This window comes from Mustela erminea, chromosome 19, assembly GCF_009829155.1.
Source record: "Mustela erminea isolate mMusErm1 chromosome 19, mMusErm1.Pri, whole genome shotgun sequence".
Classification (NCBI taxonomy): domain Eukaryota; kingdom Metazoa; phylum Chordata; class Mammalia; order Carnivora; family Mustelidae; genus Mustela; species Mustela erminea.
In genome coordinates, this window is record NC_045632.1 from 664,917 (window position 1) to 680,731 (window position 15,815).

The 15,815-nt window shown below is 61.1% G+C and overlaps 1 protein-coding gene across 2 annotated transcripts in view; it reads left to right on the forward strand.

Moving 5' to 3' along the window:
• ERFL (ETS repressor factor like) overlaps positions 1–15,815 on the forward strand; it is a 278,656-nt gene that overhangs the window by 258,231 nt on the left and 4,610 nt on the right. Inside the window, exons 1-2 of one of the 2 annotated variants that reach the window (XM_032323136.1) lie at positions 2,591–2,672; positions 15,617–15,696. The exons of the other annotated variant lie outside the window; for it this stretch is intronic. Coding sequence (XP_032179027.1) covers positions 15,630–15,696 — 67 coding nt within the window. The 5' untranslated portion in view covers positions 2,591–2,672; positions 15,617–15,629. Of the gene's footprint in view, positions 1–2,590; positions 2,673–15,616; positions 15,697–15,815 lie in introns of those variants that run through there. 2 annotated transcript variants of the gene reach the window in all.

Below are 15,815 nucleotides of genomic sequence, written 5' to 3' on the forward strand. Positions count from 1 at the left end.
CCAGCCGCCTGGGGCTCAGAGAGGGCGCACGGATTGTCCAAAGATGCACAGCCCCAGAGGTCTTACAGAAATCCGGACGGGGGCGCCTGGAGGCGGGGTGCGGGGTGTGGGGGGGGGGGGGGTGTCTGAGTGGTCAGACGGGGCTGTGTTCACGTGCCTATGGGCGTGGTTGTGCAGCGAATCCAACCCTGGCCACCGAGGGCATCAGAGTCCCCCTGGGGGGTCCTCCACTACCTCTCATGGGGCGATGGAAGCCCCTCACACGTGTTGCCTAAAGTCTGACCCCCCTGGGACGCCCTCCTCTCCCAGAGGTGGGGCTGAGAGATAAGGAGTGTGAAAGCCCTCAGGGCTGGTGCTCTTTTGCTGACATCCCAAGGATGTTCCTGTTTTCCGGGAGGGTGTTGTGTGCAGCGTGATAAATGATGCCTTCCAGAGGGCAGGCTCTTACTGGACGGCGTAGCACACAGTCCACTGGGTCCTTTCGGCTCAGGTGTGCTTCTCTACAGGTGTTCTGTCATGCATTGAATGGCCATTAAATACATCCCGGATGGTGTTCCTGATGGCCTGCCAGTGTTCTAGCTTTCTTGGAACACCTGGAAGCTGTTGTCTTCCCCCTGAACGGGCATCACGTGCTGATGAGGAGTCCTGTCGGGTGACAGGTACAAGTCTGCTTGGTGAGGCCATCCTCAACCGATGCTGTATAGGGTCGGCGGGGGGGGGGTGGTGGTGGGTGGTGGTTCTAGACCTCCAGAAGAGGGTGGCTCTCCTGAGGGGGTCTCAAGTATGGCCTGATGAAGGGGTAGAGACCCCCAGGGCAGGGGCTTTCCGCAGGCTGCCTGGAAGGATGATGTTCCATGTCGAAACAAGTGAGGGGATCCTTGTTTTCCAGCAGAATTTAGTACATTTTAACGAGGTTATTTTGAAGTAGTGGTGCTCACGGCGAGTGCTTTCTTCAGCGCTTGACCCAATGTAGAGCGCCCCCCCACGGGCCTGCTGTGTGTCCCTCCCCAGGAGGGAGTGGTCATTATTGACCCATTTTGCAGCTGAGCAAACTGAGGCTTGTGCTTACGCACTCCACGTGGGTGCGGAGGAGCTAGCCCAACTGCATGCTGAGCAGGGGCTGAAGGATCTGGAGCCTGTCTGAAGTTCTCTGGGGTTCTCATACCGCCTTAGGTATCACTCCCCTGCCCCCCACCCCGCCGTCCCCTGAGGTCAGTGGGGTTGGTGCAATCTTGCTGAGCTGCCCTCTACCCAGCATATTCATTTGGGGACAGTCGTTTTTGCCCCAGGCACTTTTCCCTCTAGAGGCGGGTGACTCCAAGGGCTGCTGTTTCCCTGAGAAGGTGGCACTGGTGTTTGGGGGGGCAGCAGAGCCTGACCCGAGAATGGGAAGAAAAAAGGGGGGGACAGAGTGCACAGGGGGAGAGAGGGAGGAGGTGAGGGGAAGGCACAAGGGAAGGAAGAGGAGGGTAGCTAGATAGTGAGGGCCAGCGTCAGGCTGGGGGTGGGGGGCGCTGAACCTGGGGTGGGGGTAGGGTGCTGGGGTCTCAGGGCCCTCAGGCCAGGGGTTGTTCTCTGGGTATTTCAGTGGGAGCAGATCCCGGCCCTTCCCGGTGGCTGCGGGTGTGGTGAGTTCCTGCGACCCATAGGCCCCTGCAGGGGAATGTGGCTGTGTCTGTCCATAGGGCCCGGGCTTGTGTGTTAGGAGGTGGAGTGTAGCTGCATGTCACTGTGGTTGTGAGTGTGTGGGTCAGGGCACATCTGTGTGTCAGGTTTGTGTGTCCCAGTGCCCGCTAGGCTGTGGAGCCCTGCGTCCTGCGTGTGTGTTGGCACTGTCTGTGCCAGTGTATCCGTGCGTCCCGATGTCCTGGGCCTGTGTGTCCGGGTTCGGTTTCGCGTGTCCAGGAGGAGGTCCCAGACGCGTAATTGCTACCTCCACCTCCCGCCCGCGGGTGGGTTTGTCCGTGTGCCCTCCTCGGGAGGGGAGGGCGGGGCGGGGAGGGAAGGGTGGGGTGTCTCTCCACCTCTCCACCCACCCCGCCCCCACCCCCACTCCCTCAGTCCCGGGATCGAACCTTATTTAGAGTCGCGATTCGACATCTGTTTTCAAATTTGATCAGCTCTGAACTTTATTTTCCGAGTTGAGGAAAATTATATTCCATCGATCGCGCTCCCGCCCCCTCCCCCGCAGCGCCCGCCGCCGCCGCCGCCTCCATATATCTGCGCGCCGAGCCGGCCGGGCGGCCGCAAGGGCGGAGGCGCGCCGCGCGCCGCGGAGGAGCAGAGGGAGGAGGAGGAGGAGGAGGAGGAGGAAGCGCAGGAGGCTCGGCAGGCCGGGCCGCCCGCGCCCCCCACGCCCCGCGCCCCCGCCCCGCGCCCGGCGGCCCGCGTTTCTCCCGCGCCTCTCTCTCGCGGGCCCCTCTCCGCGCCTCCCGGTCCCCGCGCGGCCCCCCTCTCCGGGTCCCCGGCCGTCCCTCTGGGTCAGGGTCTCTCCTCTACTCTCGCTTCCGTTCCGTCCCCCCGGGGCCCCGGGCGGTCGCCCCCCCACCCCCACCCAGCCTCGCCCCCCCACCCCGGGGCCCGCTCCCCAGGACGCCGCGGGGGCCATGGCCGCGGGATCCCAACTTTAAACACTTGTCGCCGGACCGGAGCGGAGGCGCAAACCCCGGAAAGTGAGTGAGCGCCGCGGGCCGGCGCAGGGGCGGGGAGGGGGCGGGGCGCGGGAGGTGCTCCCGGGGGACCTTCGGAGCCTGGCCGCGGAGCCCGGGGCGGGGAAGGCGGGCGGGGGTCGTCTGCCCCCGCGGAGGCGGCGGGTGGGGCAGCGCTCGGCTCTGGGGAGGTGGGAGGGGGAGAGGGCTGGAGGTGCGCGCTCGGAGCTTGGGCCCGGGACGCGGGGGCGGAGGAGCGCAATGCGAGAGTGCGAGGGGTGGGGGCCGGGAGAGCCCGGGTCTGTTTGGGAACCGGGGGCTGGCGGGCACACCTGAGGGTGGGCCTGGACCTTTGGGGCTAGAATCCTGGGGCGGTGGGATGGGGGGCTAGGGGCCAGGACTGAGGACTTGGAATTTGGGACCTGGGGGTTCAGAGCCAAGAGACTGCATATTTGGGGTTGAGAGTTGACTGGGGTTGGGGGTCAGGCAAGGGGAGTGGACATTTGGGGCTGTGTGGTAGTATGTAGGTTTGGATGGGGGTGAGCTGGGAGGTCTGGGTTTGGAGCTGGAGCTCAAGGCTGAGGGTATGCACAGTTGGTTCTAGATATTTGGGGCGTGGATATCCGGTGTAGGGGTTCAGCATGGCCTGTGGGAAGGACATTGGGCCAATAAATGGGTCCTGCACACTTTGGGGCTGGGAGTGCAGGTCTAGCCCTGACCTTCGGGGTTTGCGGGGGGTGGGGGGGGGCTGAGTCCTTCTGGGGACTGGCGGCTGAGTATGCTTGTGTCCCCTCTCTGTCATTCCACCACTGTCCCAGGACAGTGCAGGGCCACCTCTTGCTGTGTCTTCTCTGGCTGGGTCTCTCCTTACCGTGTCTCTGTCTCTTTGGGCACCTCCGTGTCCACCTCTAACTCCCAGGATCTCTCTCTGTCTCTTTTGGGCTCTTTATCTGTGTCTCTGGCAGCAGCATCTCTCTCTTCCTCTTGGTCCAACTCTTGGACTGTCTCAGAATCTCTGTGCGTCCTCTCTCTTCGCGTCTTTCTCAGCATCCCTTTCTGTCCTCTCTGTCTCCGCCTTTCTCTGTCTCTACTAATCTCTTTGTCTCTGTCTCTCCCAGCATCTCTGTTCTCTGTCTCCCCCTCGCTGGTTTCCGCTCAGATTAAGCCGGGGACCTAATTCCAGGCCCAGGATCGAATTTTCTGGCAACAAAGGGAAATAGCGAATCGATCGGTCGCTCCGGAGATTAAGAGACAAGCGGCGCGCGGATCTATCACGGCTAAACGGCCCCCCCGCCCGCCTCCCCCTGCCCGGCCGGCCGGCCGAGGCCCAGACGCGCTCCAGCATTGCCAAGCAGCCTCAGGAGCCCGGCTGCCGGGCAGGCCCTGCCGGCCTCGCTGAGCCCAGAGCTCATGAGTGGGGAGCTAACCATGTGCCAAGCCCCTGCCTGGCTCCAAAAGCCCGGGGAAGAGATCCCAGGGCTAGATAACGGGCCCCTGGGGGAGGGGAGGGGAGGGAAGTGAGTGAAACCAAGGCTTCAGATGGCCCTGAAGAGCCACACTGCACATACCTGTGGCCTCAGGTAACACCTTTTGCTCATACCTGCCCCTCTGCACACCTGTCACCTTAATGTTTTCTCTTCAGTTCCCCACATCTGGATGGCCAGGTAAACATCAGACTCCTTGTACCTGTCCCCTGCAGGTGACGTGTCCTCTTCATCTGTCCTGTAGGTACCACTCTGTTTCCTCTCACTAGTTTTTCCAGGTTAACCACTTGTCCCTTGAACGTGCCCCAGAGATGCCCATAGTCTCTTAGGTAACACACGGCCCTTCTTACCTGCCCCTCCAGGTAACACCTGTTCTCCAGAATCTGCCCTTCCCGCTTGAATCTCTGCATCAGTCTCATTTCGTGCTGTTCTGTCCCTTTTCCTACCTGCCCCTGTATCCACCCCACCTGTCCCCTAAAGCTTCAAACACACTTAGTTATCACACTTTCATATTTCTTTGCTTCTGCCTCCCCTCAAGCAGTACTGTTACCATATTTTCATGCGCGCACACACACACACTAACACACCTTTCTTAGCTCAGCATCATGGACCCGAGCCTTCTCTTAATCTGCCCTCAGGTCACACCTGCCCCCTCCCACCTCTCTGGTCACATTCTTCTCCCTCACGGTGCTCACCTGGGCCACCCCCATCCTGGTCCTTTCACAGGGGCTTCCAAACACATCATGCCTCACCCCCCGGTGCTCTCCGCAGGTCCCTAACTCCCCCACCCCGTAACTCCCCACCCTCCCATCTCCCACAGAGATACCTACTTCCGCCTGCCCTGCCCACACCTGTCCTCCAGGTAACTCATCCCAGACAACATGTGCACCTACCCCCTGGGTCTCCTGACCTCAGCACAGCACATCTTGACCGCTCACACGTACAGTGGTCCCCTGGGTATCTGGTGTTTACCTCCTTCCTCCTGTCCCCTCTCCTACAAGCCTTCATCCTCTGAAAGTCACCTGTCTTGCCTTCATACTTGCTGCTCACCTTACTTCTCGGTGTCTCTCTGTCTCTGCTTCTCCTTCATCTCACCATCTCACACACCACTGCCCCTTCCCACAGGCACAGGTTGGGGCATGGGAATCTGTCTTTGGCCACAGGGTCCTGTCTGACCTGTATACCTGTTTCCCACACCTGTCCCTCCGGCATCGTCTGCTTCTCTTCTTTACCCACACAAGTTCCCCATTTTCTCACTTCCTCCTTCCTTGCTGTCCAAGCTCACACCAGTATGTCTGCACCTCCCTCACCTGTCTGCCCACAGGCATCACCCGCTTGGGTTCCACCCCTCCCCTCACAGATGCTGAGACTTCCCCACCTGCCCCCCCTCCTTAATCCACCTTTTCCAGTGGGCCTCTGCCCTACCCCTGGCGTCCGTCCCCAGACTGTCCCCAAGGGGAACACCTGCTCCTGCCCCCGACATAACATCCAGACCCAACATGGAGTCCCCCTCACGTCTCCCCATGCGATGTAACTCTTGTCCTTTCATAGCTTTTTCTTTAAAAAATAAAAGTTTTTTAAATGTAAGCTCCCTGCCCAGTGTGAGGCTTGAACTCAGGACCCTGAGGTCAAGAGTCACAGGCTTTACTGACTGAGCCAGCCAGGCACCTGCCTTTGTGGCTTTTTCAGACGTTGTGTACCTACCCCACAGCTCACAGCCACCTGTCCCAGCTGTGCTTGTCCGCCACCAGCGGCTCATGCAAGCTGTCACCCCCACACCTTTGGAGCCCACCCTGAGATCCCTCTCCTGTCTCCCGCCCTGCTCCTCTCCGGAGATGCCTGTCCCTTTTCACGGAAGGCGTCACCAGCCCTCTGCCTGCTCAGGGAACACCTTATTGGAAGGGCATGATACCAACTGTGCTGTTTGTTAAACACCTGGAACACCTGCCCCCAGCTGTTCTGCACCGGCCTGCTACATCATACACACTCCCTTATGCCAGAGGTTTTCAGACTTTTGGCGGAACTGGAAACCCTGCAGGGCCTGCCGGGACCCAGAGCTCAGGGCCTCACGCCAGAGATTCTGGTGCAGCGGGGCTGGGACGGAGCCTGAGACTCTGCCTTCCTCACAAGCTGGTCCACCAACCACCCCTGGAGTAGCACGTGCCTGCTCCTCCCAAGTTCCCAACTCCTGCTCCCCCCCCACCCCAGATTTTATTTTTAAGTCACCTCTACACCCAGGGGGGCTCGAACTCACAATGCTATCAAGAGTCGAGCACTCTCCTGTTGGAGCCTGCCAGGGCTCCTCCTCCAGTGCCCCCCCCCCACGGGTCTCTGTGACAGGCAGTGTTCTCGGTTCTTCCTAACCACGGTCTCCTTTCATCCTCTCCAGGCCCATATGAGGCACGTCCTTACTCTTCTCCCCACTGTACAGAGAAGGAAACTGAGCCCAGGGAAATGCAGTCATTTCTTGGAGGTCTCAGGAGCTGGTCGATCTTGGAGGCCATCTGACTTCCGTCACCCAGGTGTCCCTAGCTCCCACACCTGCACTGTTAGGTGACCTCCTTCCTCCATGGACACATCTGCCCACCTTGTCGTTCGGGCAACGCACGTCTCTGCATCGCCTGCCAGCTCTCCTGCATCCCAGCCTCCTGCCAGCCCCCCACTCCTGCCCCCTGACGCGCCCTGCCTCCCTGCTGGCGCACCTGGCCTCTCTCTGAGGGGGACTCCCTCCCACCTGCAGCCAGGCAGCCCGCGTCCTGCCACCACACACCTGTCCCCTCAGACACACCTTGCTCTCCAGAACTACCCATCAGTCCACAGGCTGCTTTCCCAGCTCCATCCCTCTCTGCCTGCCCTGTCTTTGTTCCCTTCCTCTCTCCCATCTCTGCCGGCCTCCTCCCTGACTGTCTCCCAAGCCGAGACTCTTTCTGTCTCTTCCTACCTCCTTGTCTTTTCGTTCTTTGTGTTTCTCTCTCTCTCTCTCTCTGTCTTTGTACCTTATCTCTTTTTATCGTCTCTTTCCTTGTGTCCTGTACTCTCTCTCTCAGGCTCTCTCTGCCTCCCCCCTCCTCCTTTTTCCGGGTCCCTTGTTCTTTCTGGCAGTGCAGGTTTTGGGGGACTTGAAGTCATGCTGACCTACATTTGAGCCAGGCCTCCCCACCCACCCCTGTGGGATTTCGGCCAAGTTACTTTCCTTATCTGAGCCTCAGTTTCCACATCTGGGAAATGGGCACCCTGGCCATTGCTACCTCCCAGGTCTTGGCGAGGATGGGGTGGTGAGGGTGCCAGAGGTGCTGGGACAGATAGGGGCTGGTCTTCCCTCCAAGGCTCCCTTCCTCTTCCCCAGGGGTGCTGCCCCACCTGGCTGGCAGCAGCAGTGTGTGAGGTGGGGGAATGGAGGAGATGGGCAGAGGCGTCCGGGCCATGGCTTGGGCACAGGCCCGGGTGTGGGGCTGGGGACAGGGATCGATCTGCCTCGGCGGCAGAACGAGGGCCAGGATTGCATCTTGTCACAATAATTTATTGCTCTCATCCCGTCTGATCGATGGAGCTGAATTAGCACCGTGCGACGCCCCTGGAGCCCCGAGCCTCCCTTAGCCTAGCCGGACCCCGGCCCTTTGCTGGCCCTCATGGGATGCCCTGAACCCCAGGCACCCAGCTCCAGCTGACGCAGGCCCCACACCTGGCCCCAGGCTCTCAGGCCCTGCCCTCTGTTTCCTGTCTTCCTACCCACTCTCTTCCCTTTCTGAGTCTCAACTTCGCCTTCCTGGGTCTTTGACCCCATTTATCTGCTCATTTTCTCTGACCCTCAGTCACTCCCTTCTCCCCCATTTCCCCATCTGTTTCCCTGTCCCCCTGTGTTCTGTGCCTCAGTTCCCCATCTGTCCCTTTGCCTCTCTGCTCCATTCCTGTCTCCATTCCTTCGCCCTCCTGTCTCCCATCTATAGGCCTTTGACCCAGGGTCTGGCTATCCCTTAGTCTCTGGTTTTCTGTCCCTTGATGCCCTATCTCTCTGTCTCCCTGCCTTGCTCCTTTTAATCTGAATTTCCTTTAAACAATATTTCCTGAGCACATACTTGGTGCCAAGTCCCATGAACAGGATCCATGGTGCCCCTGAGTCCCAGAGGGGCTCTGGGACTCTTGACTCCTGGGATTAGCTGGCCACGCTTGCCTTCGGCTTTCTGTCCCTCTACCCCACCACCAGTCACAGTCATTGCTCCTGTAGACGTCTGTCACTGTCTCTGGAGCAAGGCCTGGGTCCAGAAGGTCCAGCCCTGCCCTTGGGTGGGGCCTGGGGAGTGGGAATGAGCTGGGGGGAGGATGCTGGGACTAAGGAGCCTTGGTAGGAGGTAGAGGTTTGGGATGAGGGGGGAGTTGGGAATTGGTCTTGGCCAGGCAGAGATCCGGAGGGGAAGGAGTTGGGGTGACAGCCAGGGGCCCCCGTCAGACCCCTGCAACACAGACCCCCCCCCCCAAGGACTGCAACTGGGCATGGCGCTGGCCTTGAACCCATACTTGTACGTCTCCCCGCTGACTTGTGTCTCTGCCCAGCAGGCCCCTGCCCTCCCTGTCCACTCCTTCGCCTCTGCCCTAATCCCTCAATTTTCCGCCTCTCTGCCCCTCCCCTCCTTCCTCTCTCACCCGGGTCCCTCCTTGGAGCAATCTCTCTTCCCGACCTCCGCTCCCTAATTCACTTTGTCCCGGCTGCTCTGACGCGCTCCCCTTCTCTTTCTCCGGGTTTCCCCTGGCTCGCCGCACCACCCCCCCTTCCACCACCACCACCGTATCTCTCAGGGTCTTGTTCTTTCCCTGTCTTTGCAGGACTCTCTGCTCTCCCATCTTTTCTCCGTGTCCCTCTGGTCTCTGTCCCCATCTGTCTCCCGGTAGGTGTTGCTTCCTGCTTCTCTTTCTACGCGCCCCCCATGTCTCTCCTGCTCCCCTTTTCCCCCTCCATCCCCGGCCATGCTTCCTCCTTCTCTAGGGTCTCTGAGGGGAAGGGCAGGAGGATGCCGGCAGGGGATAGGGAAGCAGCCTGAGCTCCGTTCCGTGGTTGTGCCTCTCCCCTCCCCTCCCCCAGTTCTGTTTGGTAGGCGGGGTGCGTGGCACTGCAGCTCCTGCCTCCCCGGGGATGCTCTCCCCCCACCCCCCAACTGACATGGTTCCGCGTGCTGGCCACAGCCCCAGGGACGTTCGTGCAGACACTGGGACTCAGAGAGAGAGGGAGGGAGGAACAGGGAGGGGGTTGGATGGACCCAGAGACCCACGACTGACAGAGACACCAGCTCCAGGGAGAGACAGGGAGTGGGGGAGAGGGTGGGTATGAGGTCTCCACCCCTGCCCCAACTCCATCCTCTGAACGACCCCAAACCGCGTGTCACAGACACACCTTCTCCAGGCTGGGAAACCAGAGCCTTGTCTGTCTGCCAGTCTATCCTTCTGTCTCTTGCACAGTGCACCTTCTGGCCCGCGTACCCTTGTGTGTGCTTGTGTGTCTCCAGCTGTCTCTGTGTGTGACACTGCATGGGGGGGGCTCTCTCTGTGTGACTGGGATTTGTGTGGCAGTCCACGTAGGTGTGACCTGTGGCGGTGAGTGTGCGTCCCGAGCACAGGTGTGTGAGCGTGGGAGCAGGAGAAGCCCCCGGAGCCGTGTCTGTGAGCCTGTGCGTGACTGCTGTGTGATGCTGTGCTGTGAACGTCTGGGGTGACTGCCCGAAACTGGGCCGTGTCTGGACTTGGCCAGGCGGGTGGTGTGTCTCAGTGACCAGGGAGCACATCTCCCTGAAGGCAAGGAGACCGATTGAGGCCTGGTGGGAGGACAGAGTGGGTGCCAGACCCCCGGCACCGGGCTGGTGAGTGTGGGTGTGTGGACCTCAGGGAAGGAGCAGGTGTGGGATGGTGGTGCTTACGACCACCCTTCCCCCCAGACCTGGGCATCACAGCCGCCACCCGTGGGGGCCTGCTTGGTCATGGGCTCTGTGTTCTGGGGCGGCCGTTGTGCCTCTGAGCCTGCGGGCTGTGTCCAAGTCTGGGACTGGCCAGGAAATGATTCTTTGTGGGCGATGGAGAGCGGTGAAGTCTTCATGTGCTTGTGGGTGTGGGTCTGCGTGTGATGGTTGGATGGGGTCTGTGTGCCCTGCTCCAGGGAGCGGATGCCCAGTGGCTCGTGAGGCTGCACGTCTGGGGTGACATGGGAGCACAGCCATGTGTTTGGCGCCGCTGCATGTGTTGTGTGGCTTCTGGCGGCCTGTGTGTTGCGGGTGCCCAGGTGTGTGTGGTTCCATCCTGGTGTTTTGTGTGTCCGTGTGGGCATGAGCCAGCCGGCAAAGGCACTAGCCTGTTGGGGCCACGACAGTGTGTGGCTTTGGGAGAAGTAGTGAGTGGTGTGCGTGCGTGTGTGTACATGTATGTACATACGCACACACGCACTCTACACCCCAGGCACGAAGACACCCTGCCCGGGTCATGCTACAGCATTCGGTTGATGCAGGTCATGTCGGGAGGTGGGGTGACCTCGGGCTTGCAGGTGGCAAGTCCAGGCAGGAAAGCCCCCGTCACCTTCCTGACCCTGTCTGCCCGGGGACAGCCCCAGGGACATCCTTGGTGCCCATAGTGGGGCCTCCCTCGAACTCGTGTATGCTTAGAAGTGGCTGTGATCTGTATGGACAGGGGTGTGTGTGTGTGCGTGTGCGTGCATGCCACAGCGCGTCAGCTGGCCGCTGGGCTCTGTGCGCCAGGATGGGACAGGGTGTGTGAAGTGTGCCTACTGGGGGTGCCTGGAGAGTGTGTGCGGGAGTCTGCCTGTGTGTCTGCTACGCGCACAGCTGTGTCCTCGTGGGTGTGTGGCACAGGGAGGGGTGTGTCTCCGGGTGGGGGCAGGTGGAGTGTGGGAGTGTGTGTGCGTGTCCAGGCATGATGTGTGTGCCTGTTGGGTGTGTGCGTGTGCGCGCGTGTGCGGGGGTGGCGGCAGGAGAAGGGTCTCGGGCCGCGTCTCTCTCCTCTTTAGACAGAGCCCCGGAGAAGATATGAAATTTAAAAAAAAAATCAATTTTCATTCCACTTGTGCAGATTGTGTTAAGGGGAGGGGGTGCTGGGTGAGGGATGAAGGGGCTGTTGAAGGGGGGGTGAGGCCCGAGGCGGCTCCCGAGGCGGCCAGAGCAGCTTAGAGAAATCAAAACAACTGGTTAAACCCCAGCCCAGGGGGCCGGGGTGATGGGGGGTGAGGAGACAGAGGCCATGGGAGAGAGAGAGACGCAGAGAGCCCGAGATACCCCGAGACAGAGAGAGACAGAGATGCCCCAAGACAGAGACAGAAACTCAGACCCTCAGAAACAGAGGTATCTGGAGCTAGAGGCAGACGGAACAACAAAGACGTCAGTGAGCAAGACCCTGCAGCCCTGTGGGCCTGAAGGAGGCCGGGAGCCCCGTCTCTGGGGAGATGGTAGCAGAAGTAGGCCCGAGCCGTGCCCATTTCGCGCATGCCCAACAAGGCATGAGGAGTGCGTGGATGGGGGGAGACAGTCAGACAGCTGGACCGATGGTGGCAGGAACAGTGGGGGCCCAGGGAGGCTTCAGCTCCCAGGGCCCACCTCAGCCGGACACAGTCCCTCACCCAGCCAGCCTTCGGGTCTGAGTGTGCCGCTGTGTGGGCTGGCCCGTGTGTGTGTGTTGGGGGGGGGGTCCACGTGTGTTTGTGGTCTCATGGTGGCTGTCTGTGTGGGTGCCACACGTGCGTCTCTGGCTCTGTGAGCGTGGGAGCAGTGTGCACGTGGGGTCTCTGGTGCGTGTCTGTGGGACACTGGGTGCTTTGGGTGTCGCCTGTGTGGGACTTGGCCGTGCAGGGGTGTGTCTGGGTGGGCTTCTGTTCCTAGATGGCGTAGAGTCTGTGTGTCTGCCTTCGATTGTGAGCCTCAGTGTGTCCTTCTGCGTCTGTGTGGGTGGGTTTCTGTCTGTGATTGGGGATGGTGCGTCTTTGTTTCTGTGTGGCACTGAATTGGTGTGTGTCTTGTATGTGGATCTGTGTATAGCCATGTGTCTGTTTCTGTGTGAATATCTGTGGCCGTCCTGGTGTGTGTGTGACGGTCATGGAGTGTGTGACCCTTGTGACCTGTATGTCTGTGTGTTGCACGAGACATGGTGGTACGTGTGCCGAGCTGCTCTGTGGGTCTGTGTGATGAGTGTGGGTTGTTAGTCTTTTTGCGTACAATTTTGTTGACCTGTGCATCACACGTAACGGGTGATGCGTGTTGTGTGTGTGACAGTGGTGTGTGTGTCACTCAGCTGATGGTGTGTCTGTGTGGTGCGTGACCGTGTGGTATGTGTGACTTTGTCGACCTGTGTCTGTGTGATGGGTTGGGCATGACCTTGTGGTGTGTATCACTTTGTTGACCTGTGTGCGATGTGTTGCAACGGTGTGGTGTGTGTGTGACTCTGGACCCGTGTTGGTGTGGTGTGGTGTGTGCGTGATTTTGGTGACCTGTGTCGTGTGGCGTGTGTGTGTGTGACTCTTGGCCCATGTCCATGTGGTGTCCTGTGTGTGTGATTTTGTTGACCCGTGTCTGTGTGCTGTGTGTGGCGGTGTGGTGTGTGTGCCTGGGCTGTGTGTCTGCTTGGCAGGGAGGGGAGAGCGGCAGCGTCTTGCCTGCGCAGCCCTGCTCCCACTGCTGCGCACACACACATTCTGTGCCGTGGCTGCAGGCGGTGGAGATGGGGGGCGGGGGGGTGGAGGAAGCAAAATAAAATTAAAAATTAAAGCTTGCCCGGAGTCCCCATCCGCACGGCGCGGACCGGCGGGGCAGGGGCTGCCACAGCTCCCCCTCCACAGCTACCAGGTCTGGGGCCGGCTGTCCGTCTGTCCAGCGTCCTACTGGGGCCCCTGCCTGGCCCTGCAGCCCCGGCCTGCGGGCCCGCTCCTTCCATCGGTCGATCAGCGATCAATGGGGCCAGGGGGGTGCCAGGGGCAGGGCGAGATCAAAGGGGCCCCAGGAGACGGACACTGGGACGAAACAGAGTCGCAGAGACAGAGATGCGGAGACAGAGACAGAGATGGAGACAGAGACTGAGGGATGCAGAGACAAGGATGTGGGGAGGAGAGACGTGGACACCTAGGAACATAAAAGAGCAGTGTGGAGACAGGGAGACGTGGGAATCCTGAGACAGGGACACGGGGACCCTGAGACGTGGCTCTCTGGACCCCGACAGTCAGGGCAGGGACCCAGTCCCTGCAGCCCGATGGGACAGAGGCGGGGACAGAGAAGGGGCCGGCAGAGACGGCGAGACGGCAGAGATGCATGTGAGAGACGCGGGGGGAGCGTGGGAGCAGGGCCCGGAGCGCCGATCCCACGGCTCCTCGTTATAACGTGTCCGGAGGAGGCGGCGGGGAGTTGAAAGCGTCGGGAAGAGAAATCAAAACCAACACGGAAATGAGAGGGGCCAATGGGGGTGGGGGGGGGGGCGGAGGCAGGAGGGAGGGGGACCCGGAGAGGCAGAGCGAGTGGGAGGTGGGAGAGAAGTGGCCAGCGAGGTGCGGAGCCGGGAGGGAGATGGGGAGACTGAGGCGGGACGGACTGGGGGCACAGAGGCCGGGCGGGGGGCACAGGGGGAAGAGGGGAGAGCCGGGAGAAGGGACGGGGCGGGGAGGAGAGGGGGCGTGGGGAAGCCAGAGATCCAGGAGACAGAGGGAGGTTGGTGGGGGGGGGACACAGGGGTTAGGGAGAGTGGGTGGGGAAGGATGGGGGAGACCCCTGGGTTGTGGGGAGACCAGGAAAGAGGGACAGAAAAATGGAAAAGAGATGGGGGGAGACAGAGAAGGGGAAAAAGGTGAGTGCAGAGAAACATAGAGCGGGAGAGACCGGGAAGGAGAACAGCAGAGAAAGTTGGGGAGATTGGATGGGAGACAGAGGGGAATGGGGGCGTGGGGGCAGATCGGCTGCAGGCAGTGGGGGGACCCCAAGAAGGCAAATGAGGTGGCAGGGGGTCTGAGTGCTGGAGGGGATCTTGTGGGAGAGACGCAGGGGACACTGGGTGGCGGTGTGGGGGGGGCACCTGGGTGTCTGTAGGGACCGGACAGGTCTGGAGGAAACGGGCCATCTGCCAAGTCTTGTCTGGCATCCAAGGGGTGAGGTGGATTTCTGGGGAACAGAATAGCTGTCCGGGGTCTTTGGGCAGAGTGATGTCTGAGAGGAATGCTGTATTTGAGAGCATGTCACGTCACGGGTGTTGGGTATTTGAGGGGGGTGTGTCTGAGTCAGGGGGTCTGAGGAAAGTGCTTTCTTTGAGAGGGGGTCTCAAGGGGTGGCGCGGTGAGGGGCGGAGGTGTCTGAGGGGGAAGATGTGTCTGAGGGGTGGGTGTCTGAGAGGAGCTGATGTCTGAGGGTTGGATGCGGGGGGGGGGGGGGGGTGTCCGAGATAGCAGGCACCTGCGGGGAGGGGCTGGCAGAATGTAAAGGTTCTGAGAGACAGGAGGGGAGGGGAGGGAGTGTCTCAGGGGGATGGGGTATCTGAAGGAGTAGAGATCTGAGGGGGGCCATATCCAAGGGGGGAAAGGGGGTCTACGGGGAGCTGTCTGAGGGAGAAGGCAGATCCAAAGGGGTAAGGGTTTCTGGGGGGGCATATGTCTGAGGAGGAAGGGGTGTTTGAGAGGTACTGTTTGGGGGGTAGATCTAAAGGGCAGAAGTGTCTGAGGGGGGCTGTGTTGAGGGGAGACATATCCAAGGACGAAGCCTGTCTGAGGGGAGCTGTTGGGGGGGATGTTTGAGGGAAGGTCTATTTGAGGGGGAGATCTAAGGAGAGGGGTATCTAGGGGGGCTATCTCAGGGGGAGGCAGATCCAAGGGGAAGGGTGTCTGGGGGGTGCTGTTTGGTAGGGGAGGCAGATCCGAGGGGAAGGGGTGTCTGAGGGGTGGGGACGCTGGTGCACGTGGCAGGGGTCTGAGGGCTGGGCAGCAGGTTGGGGAGGGGCAGCTGTGGGAGCCTTCCTGCAGGGTGCGGGGCGGGCAGGCCGAGTCTGGCCAGCTCTGGGCTGGCAGATGAAAGCTGGGGGCTGCTGGGGAGCTAGATGAGCCAGCCCTGGGGTCTGCTGGGTGGGCCATGGGGTGGGGGCGAGGTTCAGAGGGAGACAAATCTGGGACGGCCAGAGAGAGGGACAGAGACGCAGAGACGGTTGAGAGGTCAGGCGCGAGAGAGCGGCTGGAGAGAAGGCAGCGGCAGAGCCTGCACGGCACGGGCTGGGCAGGGGGTGAGCCAGCCAGTGTGAGCGAGCAAGCCGGTGGGAGCAGTGGGGAGGGAGGCCCGGGGGCGCTGTGGGTAGTGATCGAGGTACAGAGTGAGGAGGAGGCTGCGGGAGGAAGGGTCCGCTGGCCGTGGGTGGAGAGGGTGGCGGGTGGCAGGATGGGTGGGCCTGGGCGGAGCGCCCACCCCACTGACCCCTGTCTGTCTCTCCTGACTGCTGCCTGCCTGTCCCCGCGTGTCTGTCCCGGCCTCTCTGCAGGGCTGGCTCCACCATGGACTGTAGCTGCGTCTCCGACCTTCTCTTCGCCCCGCCCGCCCTGCCGGCTCTCTGGACCCCTGGTAACTGGCCCTGGCCCGGACCTCCCACCCCTTCCCAGCCAGCCAGCTCCTCCTTTCTGCACCTCTCCTTGTCCTCCCTCCTCTGTCCGGGTCTCGCTCTCAGTCCCCTCAATGCAACC